The following is a 23,983-nucleotide window of genomic DNA, read 5'->3' as shown; positions in this document are numbered from 1 at the left end:
AGACAGGACAGGGGCTAAACAAGAGAATGAACCTGCATCGCCACAGCATCACACGCGGAACAAGAGACAGTCCTGTTGGCGAACATTTCTCTGACTCTGGCCATAAGATGAACGATCTGAGGGTTGCCATACTCAAAGGTAATCTTAAAACCCCGAAAGAGAGACGGTTGCATGAATACAAATTTATGCAACTGTTCGGGACACTTATCAGTGGCCTAAACAGAGATCGAAATTTTATGAGTCATTACTGACACTAGCGAACTCTCTTCCCATGAGCGCTAAAGGCCATGTCTGTACATACTGTGCTATATGTATGCACACACAGCTGTCTCTCACACATACTAATACTCCTTATTTTTCCATCCATATAAACCAATAGGCACCACATAGTATCCACACACACTTTTAGTTGTGCTACAAACTCTCACATTTCCACACCCACCCACACCATTTATATCCCTCTCACTCCACACACACCTGTGTAGAACACTGTTTATACTGTGGGCTCTCCATTCATTTTTATTCACACTGATACACATACACACTCTTTCTTCACTTGCTTTCAGTTACCCTTTGACACCTCTAGCCATAAAACACATCCACACTGGGGGAAGGACAAGCACAGATAACATTCCAAGAGACCCTGTTTTTAAGTTATCCTTGCTTCATTCATTGTAACATCGCCGGAAGAAGAGATCAGTGTATCTCGAAAGCTCGCACAAATAAAAGCATTTCGTTAGCCACAGAACGGTATCATCTATTTCTTTTTTGATTTTATATATATATATATATATATATATAAATAAATTAAAAAAAAATATATATATATATAAATTTAAAATATATATATATATATATATATATATATATATATATATATATATATATATATATATATATAGTATTATTATTTATTTATTTATTAAAAATGTTTTACCAGGAAGTAATACATTGAGAGTTAACTCTCATTTTCAAGTATGTCCTGGGCATAGAGTTAAGATGACAGATTACAAATTCAGTTACATAAGTGAACAGGGTTATACATTATATACAAGACATTGCATGCACAGTTAGAGATAATATATATTATAGGCGTATGTAACAGTTACAGACAAGATTAAAATGTGAGACAGCTTTAGTTTTGAAAGAACTTTGGTGGTGGCTGTGAGAGTCTCCGGTAGATTGTTCCAGTTTTGGGGTGCACGATAAGAGAAGGAGGAGCGGCCGGATACTTTGCTGAACCTTGGAACCATGAGCAGTCTTTTAGAGTCAAATCTCAGATGATAAGTGCTGCATGTGGTAGGGGTGAGGAGCTTGTTCAGATAGATGGGTAGCTTGCCCAGAAAGTATTTGAAGGCAAGATAGGAAAGATGAACTTTGCGCCTAGACTCAAGTGATGACCAATCTAGTTCTTGAAGCATTTCGCAGTGGTGTGTGTTGCAGTTGCATTGGAGGACAAAACGGCATATTGAATTGTAGAAGGTATCAAGTTTGCTAAAGTGGGTTTGGGGTGCCGAGCCATAAACTATGTCCCCATAGTCGATAATAGGCATTAAGCATCTGCTGTGCAATATGGTTTCTGACCAGCAGACTTAGGGAGGATTTGTTCCTGTAAAGTACACCTTGTTTGGCATAGGTTTTGGATGTCAGGGTATCAATGTGCATCCCAAATGTTAAATGGGAGTCAAACCATATGCCCAAGTATTTAAAACTAGTAACAGGAGTTAGGGTGGTGTTAGCGTTGATTCTGATCTGGAGCTCAGTCATTGGAAGCTTTAAAAATTTAGCCTTGGTCCCAAATACCATAGTTACAGTTTTGTCAGTGTTTAAAAACAGTTTGTTTAGGGAAATCCAATTTTCAAATCTCGAAAAGTCAGATTGAAGTATGTGAGAGGCTAGAGCTGTGGGCATATACGATTGTGTCATCTGCATAATGTGTATTGAAGCTCCCTTACAAGCTGTAGAAAGATCATTAATGAACACTGAGAAGAGTAGGGACCCCAGTATAGAGCCTTGCAGGACACCACAGGTGATATCCAAGGGGTTGAAGTTTGAGCCTGAGATAGACACATGTTGGGATCTACCTGATAGGTAGTGTGACAGGATGGCCGTGGTAAGTGAGGAGACAACACGTCTTTTCCAGTGAAATAATGCTGATGGGTTTATTTGTCCAAAAACGGTAACTAAACAATGGGTACACTGTCCCTTTAAAATTGAAACGAAACTAAATCCTAACCCCGGTCGGGGTACTAGCTAAACAAAAGTGCAGGCTAACTATCTGGCTGGCTAGCTAACCTATTCCAGCCCAATAAAGTACAGCAAACGCAGTTGGCTCCTTACCTGGGAGCTTTATTCTTCCCTCTTGGGACAGGATCGCTTTGGGCAGCTTGTGTCTGTCTTAACACTCCTCTGTCTTCCCTCTATGCCCCAGAGAGAGAGAGAGACTGCCGCCCCAGAGGCATTTCCTCTTCCTGTTTTTAAAGCAGGTGAAGGAGCTTAATTCGAATCAGCTGTGCTCTGCTTGACAAGCTGAGTTAACCCCTCATTTACTGTATAGCATGCATACTGCGATCTCCTTTTCACATACACGGAGTCAATGACCCTGTTACATATCCCCCTTCCCAGCGTAACGTTACCGAGTGGAGCGGCCCGTGCACCGAGACTGTGCACCCTAGAGAGTGCATCAGCATTACCGTGCACTAATGAACTGGGTACTAACAATTTTTCTATTTCTTGGCCCTCCTCTTGGCTCACATGGTATAACAAATCTTTCTTAATATAGAAATATGGATAGGATTCCTTCGTGGTTCCTTCTACCGGGACCCCATTAACTTCTACCGCCTGGCTAAACCCATTTTTCAACTGGGGATCATTAGCCTGTTCTCTACCAAAGTTAGTTAGGGACAGTTCTAGACTTCCAAAACCTTCCTCATCTGGGGTTTGGTCGGTTACCTCCACGGGTAACTCAGACACCTGAGCATCAACAGGCCCTGTCTCGGACAACTCTTCTCCCTCTGGTCTCCCTTCGTTAGGAGTAGTGACCAGTGCTAACTGGGGTGGGGTGTACCTCTTTTTTTTCATTCCTACATTCTCGTTTTGACTTAGGGGTTTTAGACACCTCGGCGACTAATTCGGGGTCTGTAAATGGAAAAAGCTCATCTGGAGTAGGATTGTTCAAGGTGAGCTGTCCTCTGATCAGGGTGTCAAAACCAGGGAAATTACAGCCTAACACTAGGGAATGGGGTAACTTTGGTACAATTGCTGCCATAGTTTCGATGACTTGCCCCTCGACTTTTACTTTTATCAGAGTTGTGGTGTACGGAAGCATACACCCATGTACACATAATACCCGCAACTTCTCACCCTGGGGTAACCAGAGAGGCTTAACCAACCTCCCGGATACCAAGTTAATATTGCTCCCTGAGTCTACCAGTGCGGAGACTGGTTTTCCATTTAACATCACTGTGGTGAGGAAGTTGTGGGTACGTTTTCCCTCGCGGGTCATACCCACCACTCCACAAAATTCAGACTTCACAGAACCATATGCACACTCCATTGGCTCAGACAACTGTGGGCAGTGAGCCTTAATATGCCCCGCCTCCCCACACTCAAAACAAACAATTGGCCCAGTTCGTTCTTGAAACCCTTTCTGAAATTTAGAGTTTCTGTCCCTATCCGGGTTTTCTTCCACCCGCTCAAATCGTGCGAACGGTCGTGGGTCCTGGCGCCAGCGCTGGCCTCTACTGTTCGTGTTGGGACGTGGGTTGTAGTTGGTGCGAGTGGGGCGTGACAGTTCACGGGTAGCCAGAAACTGCTCCACTGCGCCTACCATGGCATCACAAGAGAGGGGATCTCCCTGCCCCACCCACTGTTGAAGGTCCTGGGGTAACGCTCGAATGAAGCGGTCCAACACCACCATCTCAAGTATCCGTGCCGGGCTACAGCACCGACATTGTTTATTGCACTAAATCACAACGGCACGCCGAGATCTACCCCAGCTGCCGCCAGTAACAACCGCGCGCCGCCGCGTTTCCCCCACGCACCCCCCCTCCACTTCGCGCACAATTTACCCCCCTTCCCGACCCCGTACCCGGCTCCTGCTCTGCCCCTCTGCTTCCCCGCACCCCCGCTTACCTTCATTTGATCTCCAGGGGTGTCGGGGAAGCCTGGGGAAGCCGGGGAAGACGGGGAAGCCGGGCGCGCATGTTACTGTGACGTCACAGTGCGCCGCCACGCGCCGCGGCTACCCGCTTCCCAGACGCATGTAGCCGGCGGCTTTTGCTGCAATAAACAATGTCGCTACTGTATGTTCCTCTGGTTTTAGCCACTTGGACGCTAGGTGAATCAAATCCATAACTGGGATCTGGGCGGCTTCTGTTCCTGGTATTTCCACTTATGGAACCTCTGCGCACAAACTGCGGGAGTCACACCAATCCTTGCAAGGATTTCGCTTTTCAGACAGTCATAGTCTGCTGCGGCTTCTTCATCAAGGTCACAATACGCTTTTTGGGCTTCCCCCAGTAAAAAGGGTGCGATAATCCCAGCCCATTTGGAGCGGGCCCACCTTTCCCGGGAAGCGATTCGCTCAAAGGACCTGAGGTATCCCTCGACGTCATCATGCGGCGTCATTTTCTGCAGGTACTCGTTCACCTGGACGGGCCGCGTCGGGGCCGTACTTGACAAGCCCATTTTAATCTGGGCCAGCTGCTCAATCAGCTGCTTCTGTGTGTCTGCAACAACGTCAAGCTGGGCTGCAAATAACCGGTTCGTCTCGCGTTGTGCAGCCGTGCTGTCCTGTCCCTGTTTGTTAGCTTCTTGCTGGACAGCGGTGCTGTGTACTAAGGCCTTCACCACGTCCTCCATAGTAATTAATCGTTCCTGGCGCTGTGAAAAGAGTCCAAAATACCGTGAACCAAAAAGGCAGTCTCTAGTACAGGCTTCCTTAGGCAGATTGATGGTCTTGATAGTGGTTTTTCAGACAGGGGGGTTGTCTTTTAAATGATGTTCTGCTGCCTCTGAAATAACAGAAAAAACAGCAGGCACGCCAATTGCGTAGTGTGTTTCATCAAATGTCCCCTATCTAAAACCCTAGAATCCTACATACAGGATATGGGCTCGCAAAGTACAGGTAATAGGAGCTGTGCAGGTTGCGGATGGCATTGTGAGCGGTATTTGATACCCTGTTTTTATGTAAGTGTGATTTTAGCGTTTTACTTGTGTCATTAAATCCTGTTCGTTATCACACTAGTATTGTTTCATATTCCCCCCCCCCCCCCCCTGCACCCGTGGGAGCGTTGGAGTGATATACTTCTATCAACACCACCGCTATTGAGGGAGACTCCTGCAGACCAGACCACGTGGGATCCGTGAGACGATCTGAGGAGAAGGGACGTGCGTCACAGATTCTCTCCACTGTACTTTGCGAGCCCATATCCTGTAAGTAGGATTCTAGGGTTTTAGATAGGGGACATTTGATGAAACACACTACGCAATTGGCGTGCCCTGCTGTTTTTTCTGTTATTTCAGAGGCAGCAGAACATCATTTAAAAGACAACCCCCCTGTCTGAAAAAACACTATCAAGACCATCAATCTGCCTAAGGAAGCCTGTACTAGAGACTGCCTTGTTGGTTCACGGTATTTTGGACTCTTTTCACAGCGCCAGGAATGATTAATTTGTATGTTTATTTGTATTTACAGATTTGGAATAGTCTGTTGTTTTTTTGTTCCATTAGGCTGCTTCATTCACATATCAATTTATTGTTAATCACTTATTTTGGTATCCCCTTTTCACAATTATTTGTGTGTAGGTCAGCGCTTTTTAGAGGGCTTATATTTGTTTGTTTGCACGTCCTCCATAGTGGCAGCTACCACGTGGACAGATTCCACCAGACGCAATCTGTAGCTCCGCCCTTTTTACAGGGTGTTCGACATCCCACTTCTGACACCACGTGTGGCAGGATGACCGTGGTAAGTGAGGAGACAACACGTCTCTTCCGGTGAAATAATGCTGATTTTATTTGCGGGTTTATTTGTCCAAAAACGGTAACTAAACAATGGGTACACTGTCCCTTTAAAATTGAAACGAAACAAAATCCTAACCCCGGTCGGGGTACTAGCTAAACAAAAGTGCAGGCTAACTATCTGGCTGGCTAGCTAACCTATTCCAGCCCAATAAAGTACAGCAAACGCAGTTGGCTCGTTACCTGGGAGCTTTATTCTTCCCTCTTGGGACAGGATCGCTTTGGGCAGCTTGTGTCTGTCTTAACACTCCTCTGTCTTCCCTCTATGCCCCAGAGAGAGAGACTGCCGCCCCAGAGGCATTTCCTCTTCCTGTTTTTAAAGCAGGTGAAGGAGCTTAATTCGAATCAGCTGTGCTTGCCTCAGTATGCGCCTAACTGGCCCTGTGCTCCACAGTGAAATGAAAGGGCTGGAGACTAAGGAACCACCTGGTCACCCTTGAATTTTTCTCTTTATTCTGGGACATCCAAACCAATGGTACACTTGGGAGGATTAGCAGTTAAACCAACGGCATAAATGGAATGAAGTACTGCTTGAATCTTTGGGAGATGGGACTCACAGTCTTCACTGTGGATAACAACATCATCCAGTTACCAACAGGCTATAAATATCTGTCTACCCCTCCCCTGGGATATCCCTGATGAAGTTCATATGAGCAAAACATCTATTTGGGACTGTATGTGTATATGTGCTGGATACATTGGAGTTTATATATAACAACATACCTTTCATCCTAGGAGGACTAATAATTTCATCTAAACCACATGCGCAGCTAAGTCTTTATTAACCCTCAAGGTTAAGATCAATGAATACTTTCATAAGTAAATGGTTCTGTATCATGGCAATATACTGCAGCAGAGCACTAGGGAGCCCCTCTGTTCGGTGGTAAGTTAGCGTACATTTATGTTTGTCTTAATTGTGACCTAATCAGTAGACTTCAATAATGGCATTTCAGTGCAAAAACAGCCATTCTTCCCATTCTAGCTGTGCAATTCTGTGTGATATGCAAATTTAGTAAGCAAGTGAGGCAAACTCATTAAATTACATATACATGGGCTATTCATTAAGCTGCAAGATCGCCTAGAAAGTGACAACCAGAAATCTCACCTCGGGTAAGCGAGTGTGGGCTTTTGAAGGAGAGAGAGACTACTTGGCCCATTTGCTTCTATACTTCCAAATAGATTAACCTATACTACACGTGGTCAGACAGATGAAAAATATGTCAACATTTTCTCTGTTTCTGAATGAGGTGTCAAATTGTTTATAGAATTGTTATCACGTGAAATTGCATATAATTTTCAGATGACTAAATAGAAATATCAGTTTAAAGGTGTAATCCCACATAGTCAGACAGTTGAATTTCTTAGGCGCCCCTGAATGGGGAAGTTTTTGTCCAGTATTTAATCTTATCACACCCTGGCTTTAACAGACAACCAATAAAGTTAAGGGGAGGTGGTGAGGGGAACTGTACAAGCACTTACTGATCACTCAAAAGGGAGCAGCCAGAGGAAATCACTCCTCCCTAAACCCCCATGTCTAACTTTAAAACATAAATTAAAAATACTTAAAGGTGGCAGAATTCAGTGAAAAGGGTACCATTCACACAGATGAGACCCCTGAAACATGTCAGTGGAATTAGTTAGTTCACTTTGGTCCTAGGAGGAATTGGCCAGTTAATGAACGAAATAGGCTCCTTAGTCTTTCTCCATACAGTATTACAATACATACATTAATACAATATGTCTGAGGTGCATAAACCTCCATGGATCCTGACTGCAAAGCAATTGGAAATAAAAAGTTTTTCTATTTTTTCAAATACGGTATAAAGTTTGTATGGATATTTAAAGCCTGCACCGTATTAATTATTGTGTTTCCACTGTGCGCTACTGCAGTATTTCTGAGAGTGTCTATGAAAATGAATGTGTGGGTAATACAATGCCTTACATTAAGGTGGTGGGAAAATGCTATTTTTCTTCAAGACTGTGGGTAAGTCCGGTCACTATTATCACGTTAAACAGAAGAAAACAATACAATCTCTAGATCTCTAGACCCAGTATGAAATTCAGAGAGGTTCATCCAACTTGTGTGCACTAGTAGAGTGCAAAACGGGCACAATCTGTAGAATTCTCTGACTGTCTAACTTGTTTGTTTGTAGTTCTCCAAATAAAGCTCAAAATAGGTCACCAAGAGAAACTGGTGCACCATCGCCAATTGACTGTGAGCTAAGCAGTTGGAGCAACTGGAGCGAATGTGACCCCTGCATAAAACAAAAGGTAATTGCCTTTCAAGTCAGAACAATTTGCAGGATAAGATGCCTGCAGTATAATTTAAAAAAAAAACCTAATATGGCATGGAATACATTGGCTTGATCAGATATGTCTTTTTGAAGTGAAACTTCTCTGCTCAAACCTACCACATGAGAAATAAGCAGAAAATGGATTCATGGTGACAGACCTGATGTCACTGCTGGCAAGAGAGACCATCAGCGATGTCAGTGTTGCCAGTTTGCAACAGCACCAGTCACCGGAGAGGAGGAAGACAGCTCTGGATTCCGCGGAGGCCTCCCGCACATGGCGCACACATGCAGAGGGCGCTCGGCGTGTATGGCGTACATGAGCAGAGGCCTCTGGTGCTCAGCGCGCATTGCGCGCAATCACAGAGGCCGTTAGTGCGCACGGTGCGCATGGGCAGAGGCCATTCGATGCGCATGCGCAAAGGCCCCCGCATTCGGTGCGCCCCGTGACCATACGCAGAGAACTCCACAGCCGCAGCATAGGGCACACACACACACACACACACAGACAGAGTGACACACAAACACACAGACACACATAAACACACACAGAGACACACTCGGAGATGCGCACGTGGAGATTCACACGCGGAGAGGCGCACGAAGACTCACAAACGGAGAAACAGGCACACTGAGACGCGCACACACATGCACACACACAGAGATGCACACACGAAGAGACACACAGACACAGAGACACATGCACACACAGAGACACAAACACACACAGAGACACAAACACACAGAGACACATGCACACACAGAGACACATGCACACATAGAGACACACCCACACACAGAGACATGCACAAACAGAGACACCCATGCACACAGACACACATGCACACACAGAGACACAAACAGAGAGAGAGACACACGGAGACACACACACAAGGAATTCCCAGTTAATATAAATATAGAAGTGCAAATAGCTAAAACAAGGTGTGTGCTGATCACGAGCATTCTAAGCCAAACTTCTTTGCATTTTATCACTGAAATTGTGTTTTGATTCTTCATTGAAAACATCACCAACACAAATACAATTTCTGTGTCAAAACAGTGACAAAAGACAAAGAAGTTTCACTTAAAATGTGCATGCTCGACACACACTTTTTGTGGGACAGAAAAACATAAATATAATAATAGTTTAGTCTCAAAAGGTTAGCACAAAAAAAATCTATTTTTAACGGTCGCATAATGTATTGTGATCTGTTGCACGCTAAAAGTGCTTTCATGGACATAAAAAAATGATATTGATAGGCAATAATGGCTATCACACTCCAGCATATATAGCCCTGTGTTTGTCAAAGTGATGTATCTTTCTGTAATGCATATCACCTACATGTGAATAGGTAAGAATACTACTCTGTACATTGGATGTTGATGTGCAGACCTGGGCACCAATACATGCATTATAATCTATATGTGCTGTATAATGTGCTGTATAATACCTGAAAAAAAGATGCAAAATATCCTTCAACTAAATGTATTTTTTCCTGTTTCTGAAGTTCCGCTCTCGAAGTATTGTGACATTTGGTCAGTATGGAGGGAAGCGGTGTCTGGATTCTGTGGGGGATACGCGGAGTTGCAAATCTGACCAAATTTGTGAAGATGAAAAAATTGACTGCAAAGAAGATTTTGAGTGTGATACGGGTACTAATGTGCTTAATAAATGTCCTCTTGAGAGTATTTTATCTCTGTAGAGCTATACCATTGGTTATCATCCTTTTCAGTGGGACATCACAACCAGGTCATGTACAGTATTTAGTGGTAACCAAACAATCACACATTCATATTAAAAGTAAGAGTATACCTATTTGCATAATAATTCATTAGTCATTCATAAAATCTAATTTGGGTGAACGGAGGAGGAGAAAGTCAAAGTAAATGTTACAGCTGTTTTAGGAACTAACTCCTTGGAATCATACATGATCAAATAAAAAATGCTTCATGAGTAGGCTACATATTCTGTCATCTATTGCCCAACATACAGTACGCGAGTAGGCTATCCAATGATATTTCATAAAGGGACAAATAAATTCTTTCCTGACTCCAGGACTCTAATTGTATTAGAGGCTTGTTGAAAAAATGTTGAATAGAATTAAGAGTTGAAAAATGGTTAATTATATTTGAAGCAACACATAATGTTGCAGGTAGCACACTAAAAAAGTGAGAATCACATAAATTTAGAAGTCACAGCAAAATTCAGCTAAAATGTCCATTTATTAAGTGAAAGAAGGTGCAGAGCATTAATCTTTTGGGCTCAACATGAACCTTAAAGAAACAACAAAGAGTGGGGAGTGATCACAGGACCATACTAATTGAATAAAGTGTTTAAATACATAGGTGAGGTAATCAAAGGGTGGGTGCAAACTGTGAACTGAAAGTGAATCAGAAAAAGAGGAAGGGGAAACACAAAATGGATGTGCCCCCAAAAGAATTCACTTAAATGCACACCCCCCAAATATAAAAATTAACTTTGAATAAATCCTTAAAACATATATTACCAAAGTAACGTGTAATGTGAAATAAAAAGATATTAAATCTTGACTATCAAGCAACCGTGTCGTTGTTTAATCATACTCCCCCAGTATCAATTGATACGATGGGATGTTGAAGACAGGGAATGCTATGAGTAGGGTATAGAACCCCTCTGGGGTAGCGGTAAGACCGAATGTAGAGTGATATATAATTATATACAGGCAAGTGGCCACAGGATTAAATATCCTAATGCTGCTAAATATAGCCCCCTGCACATTTACATGGAGATTGGTCTAAGTAATAACGCTGGTATATGATGGTATAATAGCTGTATTGTAGAGCTTCCAAATACCGCAGTAATGGCTTAAAAACACAGCAATATAATATGAAGACGCCTCACATTAGGTGCAGGGATAGCAGGCACACTGACCATGAGTAGATTAATAAGTAGTTAGCTCATATGGTCTTTTCAGTTACACCCAGGATACTGCAAACACTACATTAAAAACAGCTCCAAGTAGGAGACTGACAACATATACTTGTCCCTGAAGAAGCTCCTTTGCTGGAGGGAAACGCGCGTTGGACGCGCAATGTTGTCAGTCTCCTACTTGGAGCTGTTTTTAATGTAGTGTTTGCAGTATCCTGGGTGTAACTGAAAAGACCATATGAGCTAACTACTTATTAATCTACTCATGGTCAGTGTGCCTGCTATCCCTGCACCTAATGTGAGGCGTCTTCATATTATATTGCTGTGTTTTTAAGCCATTACTGCGGTATTTGGAAGCTCTACAATACAGCTATTATACCATCATATACCAGCGCTATTGTTTAGACCAATCTCCATGTAAATGTGCAGGGGGCTATATTTAGCAGCATTAGGATATTTAATCCTGTGGCCACTTGCCTGTATATAATTATATATCACTCTACATTCGGTCTTACCGCTACCCCAGAGGGGTTCTATACCCTACTCATAGCATTCCCTGTCTTTAACATCCCATCGTATCAATTGATACTGGGGGAGTATGATTAAACAACGACACGGTTGCTTGATAGTCAAGATTTAATATCTTTTTAATTCACATTACACGTTACTTTGGTAATATATGTTTTAAGGATTTATTCAAAGTTAATTTTTATATTTGGGGGGTGTGCATTTAAGTGAATTCTTTTGGGGGCACATCCATTTTGTGTTTCCCCTTCCTCTTTTTCTGATTCAACATGAACCTTGCTCAATCTTTGACTCTGCCCTCTGATTCATTCACTCTTCACTAAGTCCTGCCATCTCCACCTCCAAAATATTGTGAGGATACGTTCTTTTCTCACTCATGATGCAACTAAAATCGTAATTCACTTATCTTGTCCAGTCTTAACTACTGCAACCATCTCTTAGCTGGCATTCCTATTGTCCACCTGTTCCAACTCCAAAACACGCAAAATGCTGCTGCCAGACTCATCTACTGCACCTCACTCACCGCTCCACTTCTGCTTTACCACTATGCCAATCTCTACACTGGCTTCCCATAATCCTTAGAAACCATAGATCTGACTTATAAAGCTCTCAATAACACTGCCCCCCTTACACCTTAGCCCTCATCCCCAAATATATTCCTACTGTAAATGCACCCTACTGTAAGTTCTGTCCTATACATCCGCCTTTCCTCCATTTTAGCCCCACACAATATCCCCTCCTTTCTTTCTCTCTCTCTCCCACCACTCTCTTTGTCTCCTCCCCCCCACACACACACACACACACAATTTATCTCTATCTCTCTCCCTCTCAACGTATTATTAATGTTAAATCTTTATATTCTTCGATCTGTTAGAAGGAAATGAAATATACCGCACACATAAATATAGATTAAATATAAAATATAGATTGCTCATGTGCTCACCATTTATTTTTAAGTTAGACGTTCCATTTCCACACGTCCCACGTTGTTCTTATGACGTACATTGAGCCCGCGCTCTTGGAGGCCGACAAGAGATTGAACGTTGAGACAGGGAAGAAATACAAAACGTTCGGTTCCCGTCGCCGCACCGGAAGGCGAAGGTCCGTCCTTTATTTATAGTCCGTGATCGGCACTTCAGGGAACCCTGATTGCGGACAGCGCCGACAACACGAGCAAATGCCCATGATGTGCAGTGTTACAGTGTTACAGTGTACATCATGGGCATTTGCTCATGTTGTAGGTGCTGTACGCGATCGGGGTTCCCCTGAAGCGCTGATAGCAGGCTATACTGAAACGATGGGCCTTCACCTTCCAGTGCGGCGACGGGAACCTGACATTTTGTATTTCTTCTCTGTTTCAACATTCAATCTCTTGCGGGCCCCCAAGACCGTGGGCCCCCTGGCTTATCCCAGGCTGCCCAGACTATAGCTACGACCCTGGCTGCTACTCATCTTACTCTACTTTTCTGATCATTTTGCTATTTTTATTATTACATTTACCTTTATGAGCTGAAAGCAAGAATAACTACAAATATTTCTAATTTTTTTATATTATCATTAGTATTTAATGTTTAACACTATATTGTTCATTTTTCTGAGGTGTAGAGGTATCTGTACCGTGTAAGCCGAGTGTAATAATCAAAAACGAATAGACCATACCATTCTGTGGCTAATGAAATGCTTTTATTTGTGCGAGCTTTCGATATACACTGATCTTTTCTGCCGGCGATGTTACACTGGATAAAGCAAGAAAGGTTTTACTTACAAACAGTGCATCTTGGAATGTTATCTGTGGATGAAACCTCTCTCCCCCCTGTGCAGTATGCGATTTATGACTTAAGGTGTTAAATAGTCCTTGAATGGTAGTGATGTAAGAGTATGTGTGTGTGTGTGTATGTGTATGTGTGTGTGTATGTGTATGTGTGTGTGTATGTGTGTGTATGTGTATAAATATAAATGTATAAAGCGCCCACAGTGTATACAGCGCTTTACAAAAGGTGTGTGGGAGTGTATACCAATGGTGTGGGTAGGTGTAGAAATGTTTGAGGATGTTGCATTACTATTAATGTGTGTAGATACCATGTGGTCCCTATTGGTATATTAGGATAGAATTACAGTGTACATATGTATGTGTAAGAGACAGCTGTGTGTGCATTCATATAGCGCAGTACACAGGCGGCACACTTTATCCGAGTGCGGCTCATTCCGCAAGCCGGGAAATGTCCCGGCTTGCGAGCCGCACTCCCTCAGCGTGCCGCGCATCGGTGGGTGCCTGTGCCGCCTGTACGCGTTCCCAGGGCTCCCCGAGGGAGCCCTGGTGTCGCGTGGATGTCACGACGGCGGCGGGACATTCCGGGGGACCCGGCGGACCCGGTAAGGAGAGGGGGAAGCCCCGATCGGCGGGCCTCTCCTCCGAGGCTTCGACGCGCGCCCGGCACCCTCCGGCGCGTGCCAGGTTACTGCTGCGGCCGAGAACGGGCAAATGCTCGAATAAACTCGGCCGCAGCAGTATGTATAGACATGGCTTTTAGCACTCATGGGAAGAGAGTTCTCTTGTGTTAGGGTAGTGACTCATGAATAGAGAACAGGACTTGAGTCCAAAATGGTGCAACAGATATATTAACAGGTATATAATGTAACGTAACAAGTCCCATATGCCACGGATATCTATTCTTTTTGCTTGAATTAGTAGTGAGGAAAAACTGCTCCTTGGGGATAAATATCCATAGTCAACCTTTTAAAACTGTTCATGAATATGTGACTGCCAATAGGCTTCCATACTTAGAGTGGTGTTTGTAGGGTATTAGGGGAACATTACGCCAAAGGCTGAAAGTTCCCTGTTCTCCTACCACACTCAGGTAAGTCACAGAACAGAAATGGTGACACAGTCAGAGAGCAGTATACATATCATAGTCCACTCACTTTTAGATTAGTAGAGTAGTGTAGATCAGCACGGAATCCATGCAGGCATGCCACCAACTTGATTGCAGAGCAGGGAAAAAAGCCTCTAGGGAGGAACATGGAGCACAGCACAAGGACGGATAGCAGGACCAGCACACCATAGGTCAAACTAATTTATTAGTATATAGGGGGAGACACCATAAAACCGGACAATCACTCACTCTGACGCGTTTCGGGCTAGGCCCTTTGTCAAGAGACTCTTTGACAAAGGGCCTAGCCCGAAGCGCGTCAGAGTGAGTGATTGTCCGGTTTTATGGTGTCTCCCCCTATATACTAATAAATTAGTTTAACCTATGGTCTGCTGGTCCTGCTATCCGTCCTTGTGCTGTGCTCCATGTTCCTCCCTAGAGGCTTTTTTCCCTAGTGACTCATGAAGCTGCAGTCTCGGTTTAGGCCACCGCTACATTTCTCAAACAGTTGCATACATTTGTATTCATGCAACCGTCTCTCTTTCATGTTCCTAGATTACCTTTGAGTATGGCCCCCTTCAGATCAGTGTATCTCGAAAGCTCGCACAAATAAAAGCCTTTCGTTAGCCACAGAACGGAATAGTCTATTCGTTTTTGATAAAAAATATAATATCTTATTCCAAGCAGCAGAAAATTCCAACCATGCACTGTCCCTCTGAATAACTGGCCATACATTGTTGCACATGGAGGATCAAATTGAAAAAAGTTTCCTGAATACACAACTAAGGTTGCGCTTATAGTGCCGAAGACAGCGATGCAGCGTCGCGTCAAAACAAATGCATTGCCGCCGTTGCGTGCGCTTATAGTATGCGCGACGCGACAGAGCAATGGCTTGGTCGAGATCGATAGAAGTCATCTCAATTTGAGTTTTCCAACGACCGCAGTCTGACGTCACCGTCGCCGTCACTAAATATAGCTCCCGGTGTATCTATATAATTTATATTATTGCTCTTTAATAAATATCCCACACCACTTTCGCCCAAACATTGGTGCTAGCAGACTTAAATACTGTAGCTCATCACAATGTCTCTGGCACTAGGAGTTACTAGACTACTGACCAGTATACTCATACCCCAAAATACTCCCTAGTTCAAACAATAATACATTTTTTTTTAAATACATCTTTATTGTTACTTTACAAATAAAAACTCGAAAACAAACTGGAGGGATAAATTTTACAAGGGGGGTATATCAACCCTCAAAAAAAAGAAGCAGCAGGGGCAGAAGGATCAATTCAGGAGATAAGCACTCGCGTGTACAACGAAGGAGAAGATAACGCTACACACATTGGGACTTTTTACATACAGTAACAAGAAATGCAAAAGAATGTACACAAGTAAAATGACCAGATATTCTGTTTGTTTGATTCTGTTCATAGGCAGATGCATAAAAAGGCGACTTGTGTGCAATGCTGATAATGACTGCGGGGATTTATCTGATGAAATCTGTGATCAAGATCCAAAGTCTCCCTGTAACAAGATGGAAATTGAATTGTCCGAGATAGGAAGAACTGCAGGGAATGGGTACAGTATGTAAAATACATTGAGAAAACAGGTGACCATAGAGTCATTAACCGTTTGGGTGCCCCAGGACCTAGCTACTACGTCATAGGGTCTGGCAACTCCAGGCGCCCCATGACCTAGTAAGCTACGTCATTATCTACTTGCTCGTTTGTGTAGAGGAGGGGACAGCCCCTCTTCCGTTCAGTCATCCGTGACTGAGCGATCATGTGATGATTGCTTCGAAGGAGCAGTCACGTAATTGCAAGTACTGGAGGGGCCGAGGCACTCTGGTGCCGCAGCTCCTCAGGCGCTCAAATGGTTATAGCGGTCAATATTACGTAGCAGACAAAAGAAATAGTGAAGCAGCTGGAGTGGCAATTAGGAAATAATGCCTGAAGGACAAGGAATAACCTGGCTATTAAAGGCCAAGGTGTAATAGTGGAAGGCCCAAGGCAAAGCCAGGTAATATCCTGACCGGACTATTACTTTCACAGGCTACATTTTTTTTTAACATTTCTACTGTACTTCTTTGTTTTTTTTAAGCCAGGCCCATGGACACCCATCCCCTGGGCTGCAGCTCTGTGTCCTGGTCGAGGACTGGCACACACCCGCTGCTTCTTCACCCACACCAGTGGTTGAACCAGGGCCCTTCATGCTCACCTCTTCCCGCTCCTCCAACCTCTCAACAGCCTGCACCCATGTCCCCCTCCCCCCTCTTGACAAACTGCAAACAAAGTGAATAATGAAATACTACTCTCTGATTGGTTCAAATTCTGGACATTCCTATGCGATTAATTTTAACTATTCAGAGAGCAGAATTTCATGAATTACTTCATATTTTACCTATATTTTTATATCATTTGAAAAAGGAAATGTTCTTTTAAAAAAATTGCCTTTAGCATATATATTAAACATACCACTGCCTTCACTATGGTCCTTTAAATCGATATATTAAAGCCCATTTTTACTGCAAGAGATTTTAATATAATTTCATCTTTTAGAGTAAACATTTTGGGCATGGACACAAGGAGTAACCCTTTTGACAATGAGTATTTTAATGGCCTCTGTGAAAGAGTCCGAGATGGTAATACCAGAACATATTACCGCAAACCATGGAATGTTGCAACTCTTACTTATCAAGTAAGTCATTCAATAGAACTATACACATACATACATACACACACACATACACACACACACACACACACACACACACACACACCTCAGCTTCCTTGCCCGGCTCTTAAGGTGTTTTTATCAAATGTTTATTTACATGGCAGTGCTCAGAGTTGATTACTTTGTCAGGGTGCTGGATTTGTGGGGCTGGGCGTTATATAACAATGATGGGCCCCAGGAACTTTATTCATTCAACAGCAGCTTTATTGTTACATCAATATACAGTACACAGTGATCTTGGTAGTCTCACAGCTGCATTCTCCCTTTTGCTCTTTCAGCTTTTCTTCCCTATCTACCTCTATATCAGCCCACTAGGAGGGTGCTGAGGCTTGATCCCCTTTGTTATCTAAGGAAGCCCTCTTCTGGGTGGCTTCGGTAGAGCTCCATCTCATAGAGGCCACTGTTGGGCTTGTGTTACTCTCCCTCTGTCAGTCATGTGTCCCTCTTGCGGGCACTGCATGCCATTTCATGGAGCCAGCTATGGCTCTGGTCCAACTATGCCTCTCGGCTACGGACTATGGAGCTCCCTCTGGGCATAGGTTGTCTCTCCGTGAACATTTAGAGTTGTGTGGAGCCATCTCTGTGGGACCTTAACAGGGTACAGTCCATAACTAGAAACAATAAAGGGGATCCTTACTCTATACCGGGGGTGCGCAAACTGGGGGGCTGAGATTTTTTTGGGGGGATACAGCGGTTATAGTCCGCACGCTTTTCCCCAGAGCATTTAAATAAAATGGCTGGGAGCGCACGAGCACCCTGTAACTCACTTACCTTATCTCAGATGGCTATGGGCGACGTGAACATGACCCCACGGCGTAATTTGACGCCAGCACATAGGTATGGGGGGGCACGAGCACTGGTTGAAAGCAGGCAGGGGGACATAGCACACAAAGTTTGCGCACCCCTGCTCTATACTATTCATATCTATATATATATATATACACATGAAATTCAGTCAGCACACTGTAATTGAAGATGTAGTAATAGCAGATGCTAGTCCCATAGAGAGTAAATATGATACGAACCAATCCAAAGACCAGTAAAGAGACAGCAGACCGCTCGGGGTTAATCCAAAAGTCTATGGACTAATAGACTTTTGGATTAACCCCGAGCGGTCTGCTGTCTCTTTACTGGTCTTTGGATTGGTTCGTATCATATATATATATATATATATATATATATATATATATATATATATATATATATATATATATATATATATATATATATATAAAATAGATAAATTGGGTATTTATCTATTTTTTGTTGCTGGATGGTGATCCTGGCCGTGCTGTGAGCACCACGACTGATCAGATACGTTTTTTTTTCCTTTTACTTTTTCCCTTTGAGTGCCCTGAACATTCTTGTTATTGTTATATATATATATATATATATATATATATATATAACAGAACAAAAAAACGAAGTAGCACCTCTATTGTATCCTAACAAACTGTGATTAAGTACACCTAAGTGTGAAATACAACCAATGGGGTGGCAAAGATAGGTATATAAATAAAAAACCTATGTACTCTAAAGATTTAACGTTTATAAGCAACTAGCTGAGAGCCCCGGCGTTGCCCGGGATGTTTGTGGTGTGGGTGTGGCATTTGGGTGAGGAGTGGTCAACGCGGCCCATGTGCGGTGGTAGTGCTGCTGTGGCTGTACTGATGGTGATTGTATCGGTGTGCTGATTTTGGAGGGTTTGGTGCTGATGTGGGGGTGCGGATGTGGGGGTGCGGATGTGGGTGTGCCGATGGGGGAGGTGCAAAGGTGCCGATGTGTGGGTGCTGATGGTGTTGATGGGGGCTGGGAATGGCGGGGAGCCGAGAATGCCAGTGTGCTGGGGGGGCATGGGATAGCGGTGTGCTGATGTGGTTTTGCTGGGGATAGTGTGTGTGTGTATACGTGTGTGTGTATACACACGTGTGTGTGTATACACGTGTGTGTGTATACATGTTTGTGTGTGTGTATACATGTTTGTGTGTATACATTGTATGTGTGTGTGTGTGTGTGTATACATGTGTACGTGTGTGTGTGTGTGTGTACGTGTGTGTATACACATGTGTGTGTATACACATGTGTGTATAGACGTGTATACACATGTGTGTGTAGACATTGTGTGTATGTATATATTGTGTGTGTGTGTGTATACATGTGTACGTGTGTGTATACACATGTGTATACACATGTGTGTATACATAGTATGTGTGTGTGTGTGTGTGTACATGTGTGTGTGTGTGTACATTTGTGTGTGTATACATGTTTGTGTGTGTGTATACATGTTTGTGTGTGTGTGTACATTTGTGTGTGTATACATGTTTGTGTGTGTGTATACATGTTTGTGTGTGTGTATACGTGTGTGTATACATGTGTGTGTATACACGTGTGTGTGTGTGTGTGTGTGTATACATGTGTGTGTGTATACATTATGTGTATGTATACGTGTGTGTGTATGTGTACATGTGCGTGTGTGTATGTCTCCATGTGTGTGTATACACATGTGTATATACACATGTGTATACACGTGTGTATACACGTGTGTATACACGTGTGTATACATGTTTGTGTGTATACATAGTATGTGTGTGTGTGTGTATACATGTGTGTGTGTACATTTGTGTGTATACATGTTTGTGTGTGTATACACGTGTGTATGTGTGTGTGTGTGTATACATGTGTGTGTGTATACATGTGTGTGTGTATACATGTGTGTGTGTATACATTATGTGTATGTATACATGTGTGTGTGTGTGTACGTGTGTGTATGTGTACATGTGCGTGTGTGTATGTCTCCATGTGTGTGTGTATGTCTCCATGTGTGTGTGTACGTGTACATGTGTGTGAGTATACGTGTACATGTGTGTGTGTGTACGTGTACATGTGTGTGTGTGTCTACGTGTACATGTGTGTGTGTCTACGTGCGTGTGTATACGTGTGTGTGTGTCTACGTGTGTGTGTGTATACGTGTGTGTGCGTATACGTGTGTGTGTCTACGTGTGTGTGTGTGTCTACGTGTGTGTGTGTGTCTACGTGTGTGTGTGTGTCTACGTGTGTGTGTGTGTCTACGTGCGTGTGTGTACGTGTGTGTGCGTGTGTCTACGTCTGTGTGTGTGTCTACGTGTGTGTGTGTACACGTGTGTCTACGTGTGTGTTTGTACGTGTGTGTGTGTTTGTACGTGTGTGTGTGTGTGTGTATACGTGTGTGTATGTGTGTGTGTGTGTAAACGTGTGTGTGTGTATACGTGTGTGTCTGTGTGTATACGTGTGTGTCTGTGTGTATACGTGTGTGTCTGTGTGTATACGTGTGTGTCTGTGTGTATACGTGTGTGTGTGTGTGTATAGGTGTGTGTGTGTGTGTGTATAGGTGTGTGTCTGTGTGTATAGGTGTGTCTGTGTGTCTACGTGTTTGTTTGTGTCTACGTGTGTCTACGTGTGTCTGTGTGTCTACGTGTGCCTGTGTGTATACGTGTGTGTGTGTGTATACGTGTGTCTGTATAGGTGTGTGTGTGTGTGTGTGTGTGTGTGTGTGTGTGCGTGTGTGTCTGTCTACATGTGTGTGTGTGTCTACATGTGTGTGTGTCTACATGTGTGTGTGTCTACATGTGTGTGTCTGTGGACGTGTGTGTGTGCCTACATGTGTGTGTGTGCGTGTGTGTGTGTGTGTGCCTACATGTGTGTGTGTGCGCCTACATGTGTGTGTGTGTGTGTGGTCTCTGTGTGTGTGTGTGTCTCTGTGTATGTGTATGTGTATGTGTATGTGTATGTATATATATATATATATATATATATATATATATATATATATATATATATATATATATATATATATGTGTGTGTGTGTGTGTGTGTGTGTATGTATGGAGGGTTGAGGCTGGCAATGAAGGAATGGGGGGGTGTGGGGGGAGAGCTGCTTACCTTGCAGTCGGCAGCATGTTCCTCGAGGTGAGGCCTCCTGCAGGGCGGGAGCCCCCCCGCTGCCTCCGGCTCGAGGTGAGGCCTCCTGCAGGGCGGGAGCCCCCCCGCTGCCTCCGGCTCGAGGTGAGGCCTCCTGCAGGGCGGGAGCCCCCCCCGCTGCCTCCGGCTCGAGGTGAGGCCTCCTGCAGGGCGGGAGCCCCCCCGGCTCGAGGTGAGGCCTCCTGCAGGGCGGGAGCCCCCCCGGCTCGAGGTGAGGCCTCCTGCAGGGCGGGAGCCCCCCCGCTGCCTCCGGCTCGAGGTGAGGCCTCCTGCAGGGCGGGAGCCCCCCCGCTGCCCTCCGGCTCGAGGTGAGGCCTCCTGCAGGGCGGGAGCCCCCCCGCTGCCCTCCGGCTCGAGGTGAGGCCTCCTGCAGGGCGGGAGCCCCCCCGCTGCCCCCCGGCTCGAGGTGAGGCCTCCTGCAGGGCGGGAGCCCCCCCGCTGCCCTCCGGCTCGAGGTGAGGCCTCCTGCAGGGCGGGAGCCCCCCCGCTGCCCTCCGGCTCGAGGTGAGGCCTCCTGCAGGGCGGGAGCCCCCCCGCTGCCCTCCGGCTCGAGGTGAGGCGGCGGTGCCGAGGAGCGTTGCAGGCGGCGCCGGGTAGGCTGGTCTTTGCTGTGAGGGGGGTGGGAGAGGTGAGCCGGTGCCGAGGAGCGTGCGGCGAGGCCCGTGGGTATGCTGCCTCACCCATCCGGCCGCTCCCACGTGGATGTGAGGCGGGAGGCAGTGTGTTGTGGCCGCTCCCCCGCGTGTGTCCCGGGCGCTCGCTCCGCTCCCCCGCTGACTGTAGCGGCGCCGGGGTGTGAGCTTGGGGGGGGGGTGTGAGCTTGGGGGGGGGTGAGGTGTGTGTGAGCTGGGGGGGGGGGGGGGGGGCGTGTGTGTGTGTGTGTGTGTGTGTGTGTGTGTGTGTGTGTGTGTGTGTTTTTTTTTTTTTGTTTTTTTTTTTTTGTGGACCTTTGGCCCGTCACTCCGCCTCAGGCCAATGCGAGGTGTTGGGGGCGGGCCAAGGGGGTGGTGTGAGTGTGTGAGGCCAATGAGAGGTGTGCGGGGGCGGGCGGCCCATGGGACCAATGAGATTGCCGCTAGGGACACCGGACATCCAGCAGGCATGCATGCATGCAGGCAGGCAGGCAGGCAAACATACAGTGCTTTCACTAATATAGTATAAGATGTACTAATACTTTAATAATAAAAATTATTAAAAAATGTTTAAAAATTAAATGAATAAAAACCAATGGATTGAAACCGTAAAAAACCTTAAAAAAAAAAAATATATATAGTATAGAGCAAGGGTGCGCAAACTTTGTGTGCTACGTCCCCCTGCCTGCTTTCAACCAGTGCTATATATATACATATATACACACACACTATCCAAAGTGAGATCCCACTACTTCAACTCCTCCTGGGATCTCAGTTCAAGAAGTCAGTTTTGAGGAATTTTGGCCCATTCCTTCTTACAGAACTACTTAAACTCAGAGACATTTGAGGAGTTCCTTGCATGGACAGCTCACTTCAGGTCCTGCCACAATATTGAAATGGGGTTCATGTCGAACTTTGACTCGGCCATTCTAAAACGCAGAATTTCTTCTTCTACAGAAATTCTTGTATCATTGTCTTGCTGCATGACTCACTTTCGGTTCAGCTTCAGCTCACAGACAGATAGCCTGACATTATCCTCTAGAATCTTCTGATACAATGCAGAATTCATGGTTGTGTCAATGATGGCAAGCCACCCAAGTCCTGTGGCAGCAAAGCAACCCCAAACCATGTTTGAAGGGTTGGGATGAGATTCTTCTGTTTTCACCAAACATAACATTTCTCAGTTAGGACAAAATATTGCACCTTTGATTCGTCTGTCCAGAGAACATTGTTCCAGATGTTTTGGCAAACTTCAGATGGGCAGCAATGTTCTTTTTAGAGAGCAATGGTTTCCTCCTGGCTCTCCTTTCATGAACACCATTCTTGTTCAGTCTTTTTCTGATCATAGAGTCATGAACACTCACATCAGCCAAGGCGAGAGTGGTCTACAGAACCTTGGATGCTACTCTGGTTTTATTTGTGAGTTCCTGAATTATTTGCCAGTTTGTTCTTGGAGAGATTTTGGTAGGACAACCGCTCTTGGGTAGAGTGACTATGGTCTTGAACTTTCTCCATCAGTCTGACAGTGGATTGGTGAAGCCCCAAATACTTAAAAATGGGTTTGTAACCCTTTCTAAACAGATGAGCATCAATAACTACTTTTCTGAGGTCCCCATAGATTTATTTTGATTGTGGCATGTATGGTGAAGACCAAACTCACAAATTTTTCATCTTTATATAGGGTGGGGCCTCCCAAACTTAAACCTGAAGATCTACTTAATTATTTAAACACCCGTTTCTAATTATCCCCTCTAATTTAGCTGTTAAACCAGGGTTTCCCTTATTTTTGCACATACCCTGACTCTTAATTTCTCTATTTTTGTCTAATTCATATAATTTTGTTTTAAAAGACATGCAATTGGTTAATATAAATCCTATTGGATATTTAAGAAAGACAGGTTTTGATTCAGTCCACAGTACCTCAAGCAATTGTAAGGTAATGAATATATACAGTGTTCGACAAATCACCCAAAAATCTACTCGCCCAACCAAAAAATCTACTCGCCACCTAGTCCCGCCCCCAACCCCGCCGCCAACCCTA

At 44.5% G+C, this 23,983-nt stretch overlaps 1 protein-coding gene across 1 annotated transcript in view; it reads left to right on the top strand.

Annotated features, from left to right (window-relative positions):
• Positions 1–23,983, top strand: part of C9 (complement C9) — a 63,135-nt gene that overhangs the window by 7,259 nt on the left and 31,893 nt on the right. The window contains exons 2-5 of the mRNA XM_075588572.1: positions 8,175–8,292; positions 9,821–9,965; positions 16,054–16,198; positions 17,179–17,317. Of these exons, the coding sequence (XP_075444687.1) occupies positions 8,175–8,292; positions 9,821–9,965; positions 16,054–16,198; positions 17,179–17,317 (547 nt within the window). The remainder of the gene's footprint in view (positions 1–8,174; positions 8,293–9,820; positions 9,966–16,053; positions 16,199–17,178; positions 17,318–23,983) is intronic.

The sequence above is a fragment of the Ascaphus truei genome, chromosome 1 (assembly GCF_040206685.1).
Source record: "Ascaphus truei isolate aAscTru1 chromosome 1, aAscTru1.hap1, whole genome shotgun sequence".
In the NCBI taxonomy this organism is placed as follows: domain Eukaryota; kingdom Metazoa; phylum Chordata; class Amphibia; order Anura; family Ascaphidae; genus Ascaphus; species Ascaphus truei.
Note: the sequence above shows the minus strand (reverse complement) of the source record. Positions and strands in the feature narration are given on the sequence as shown.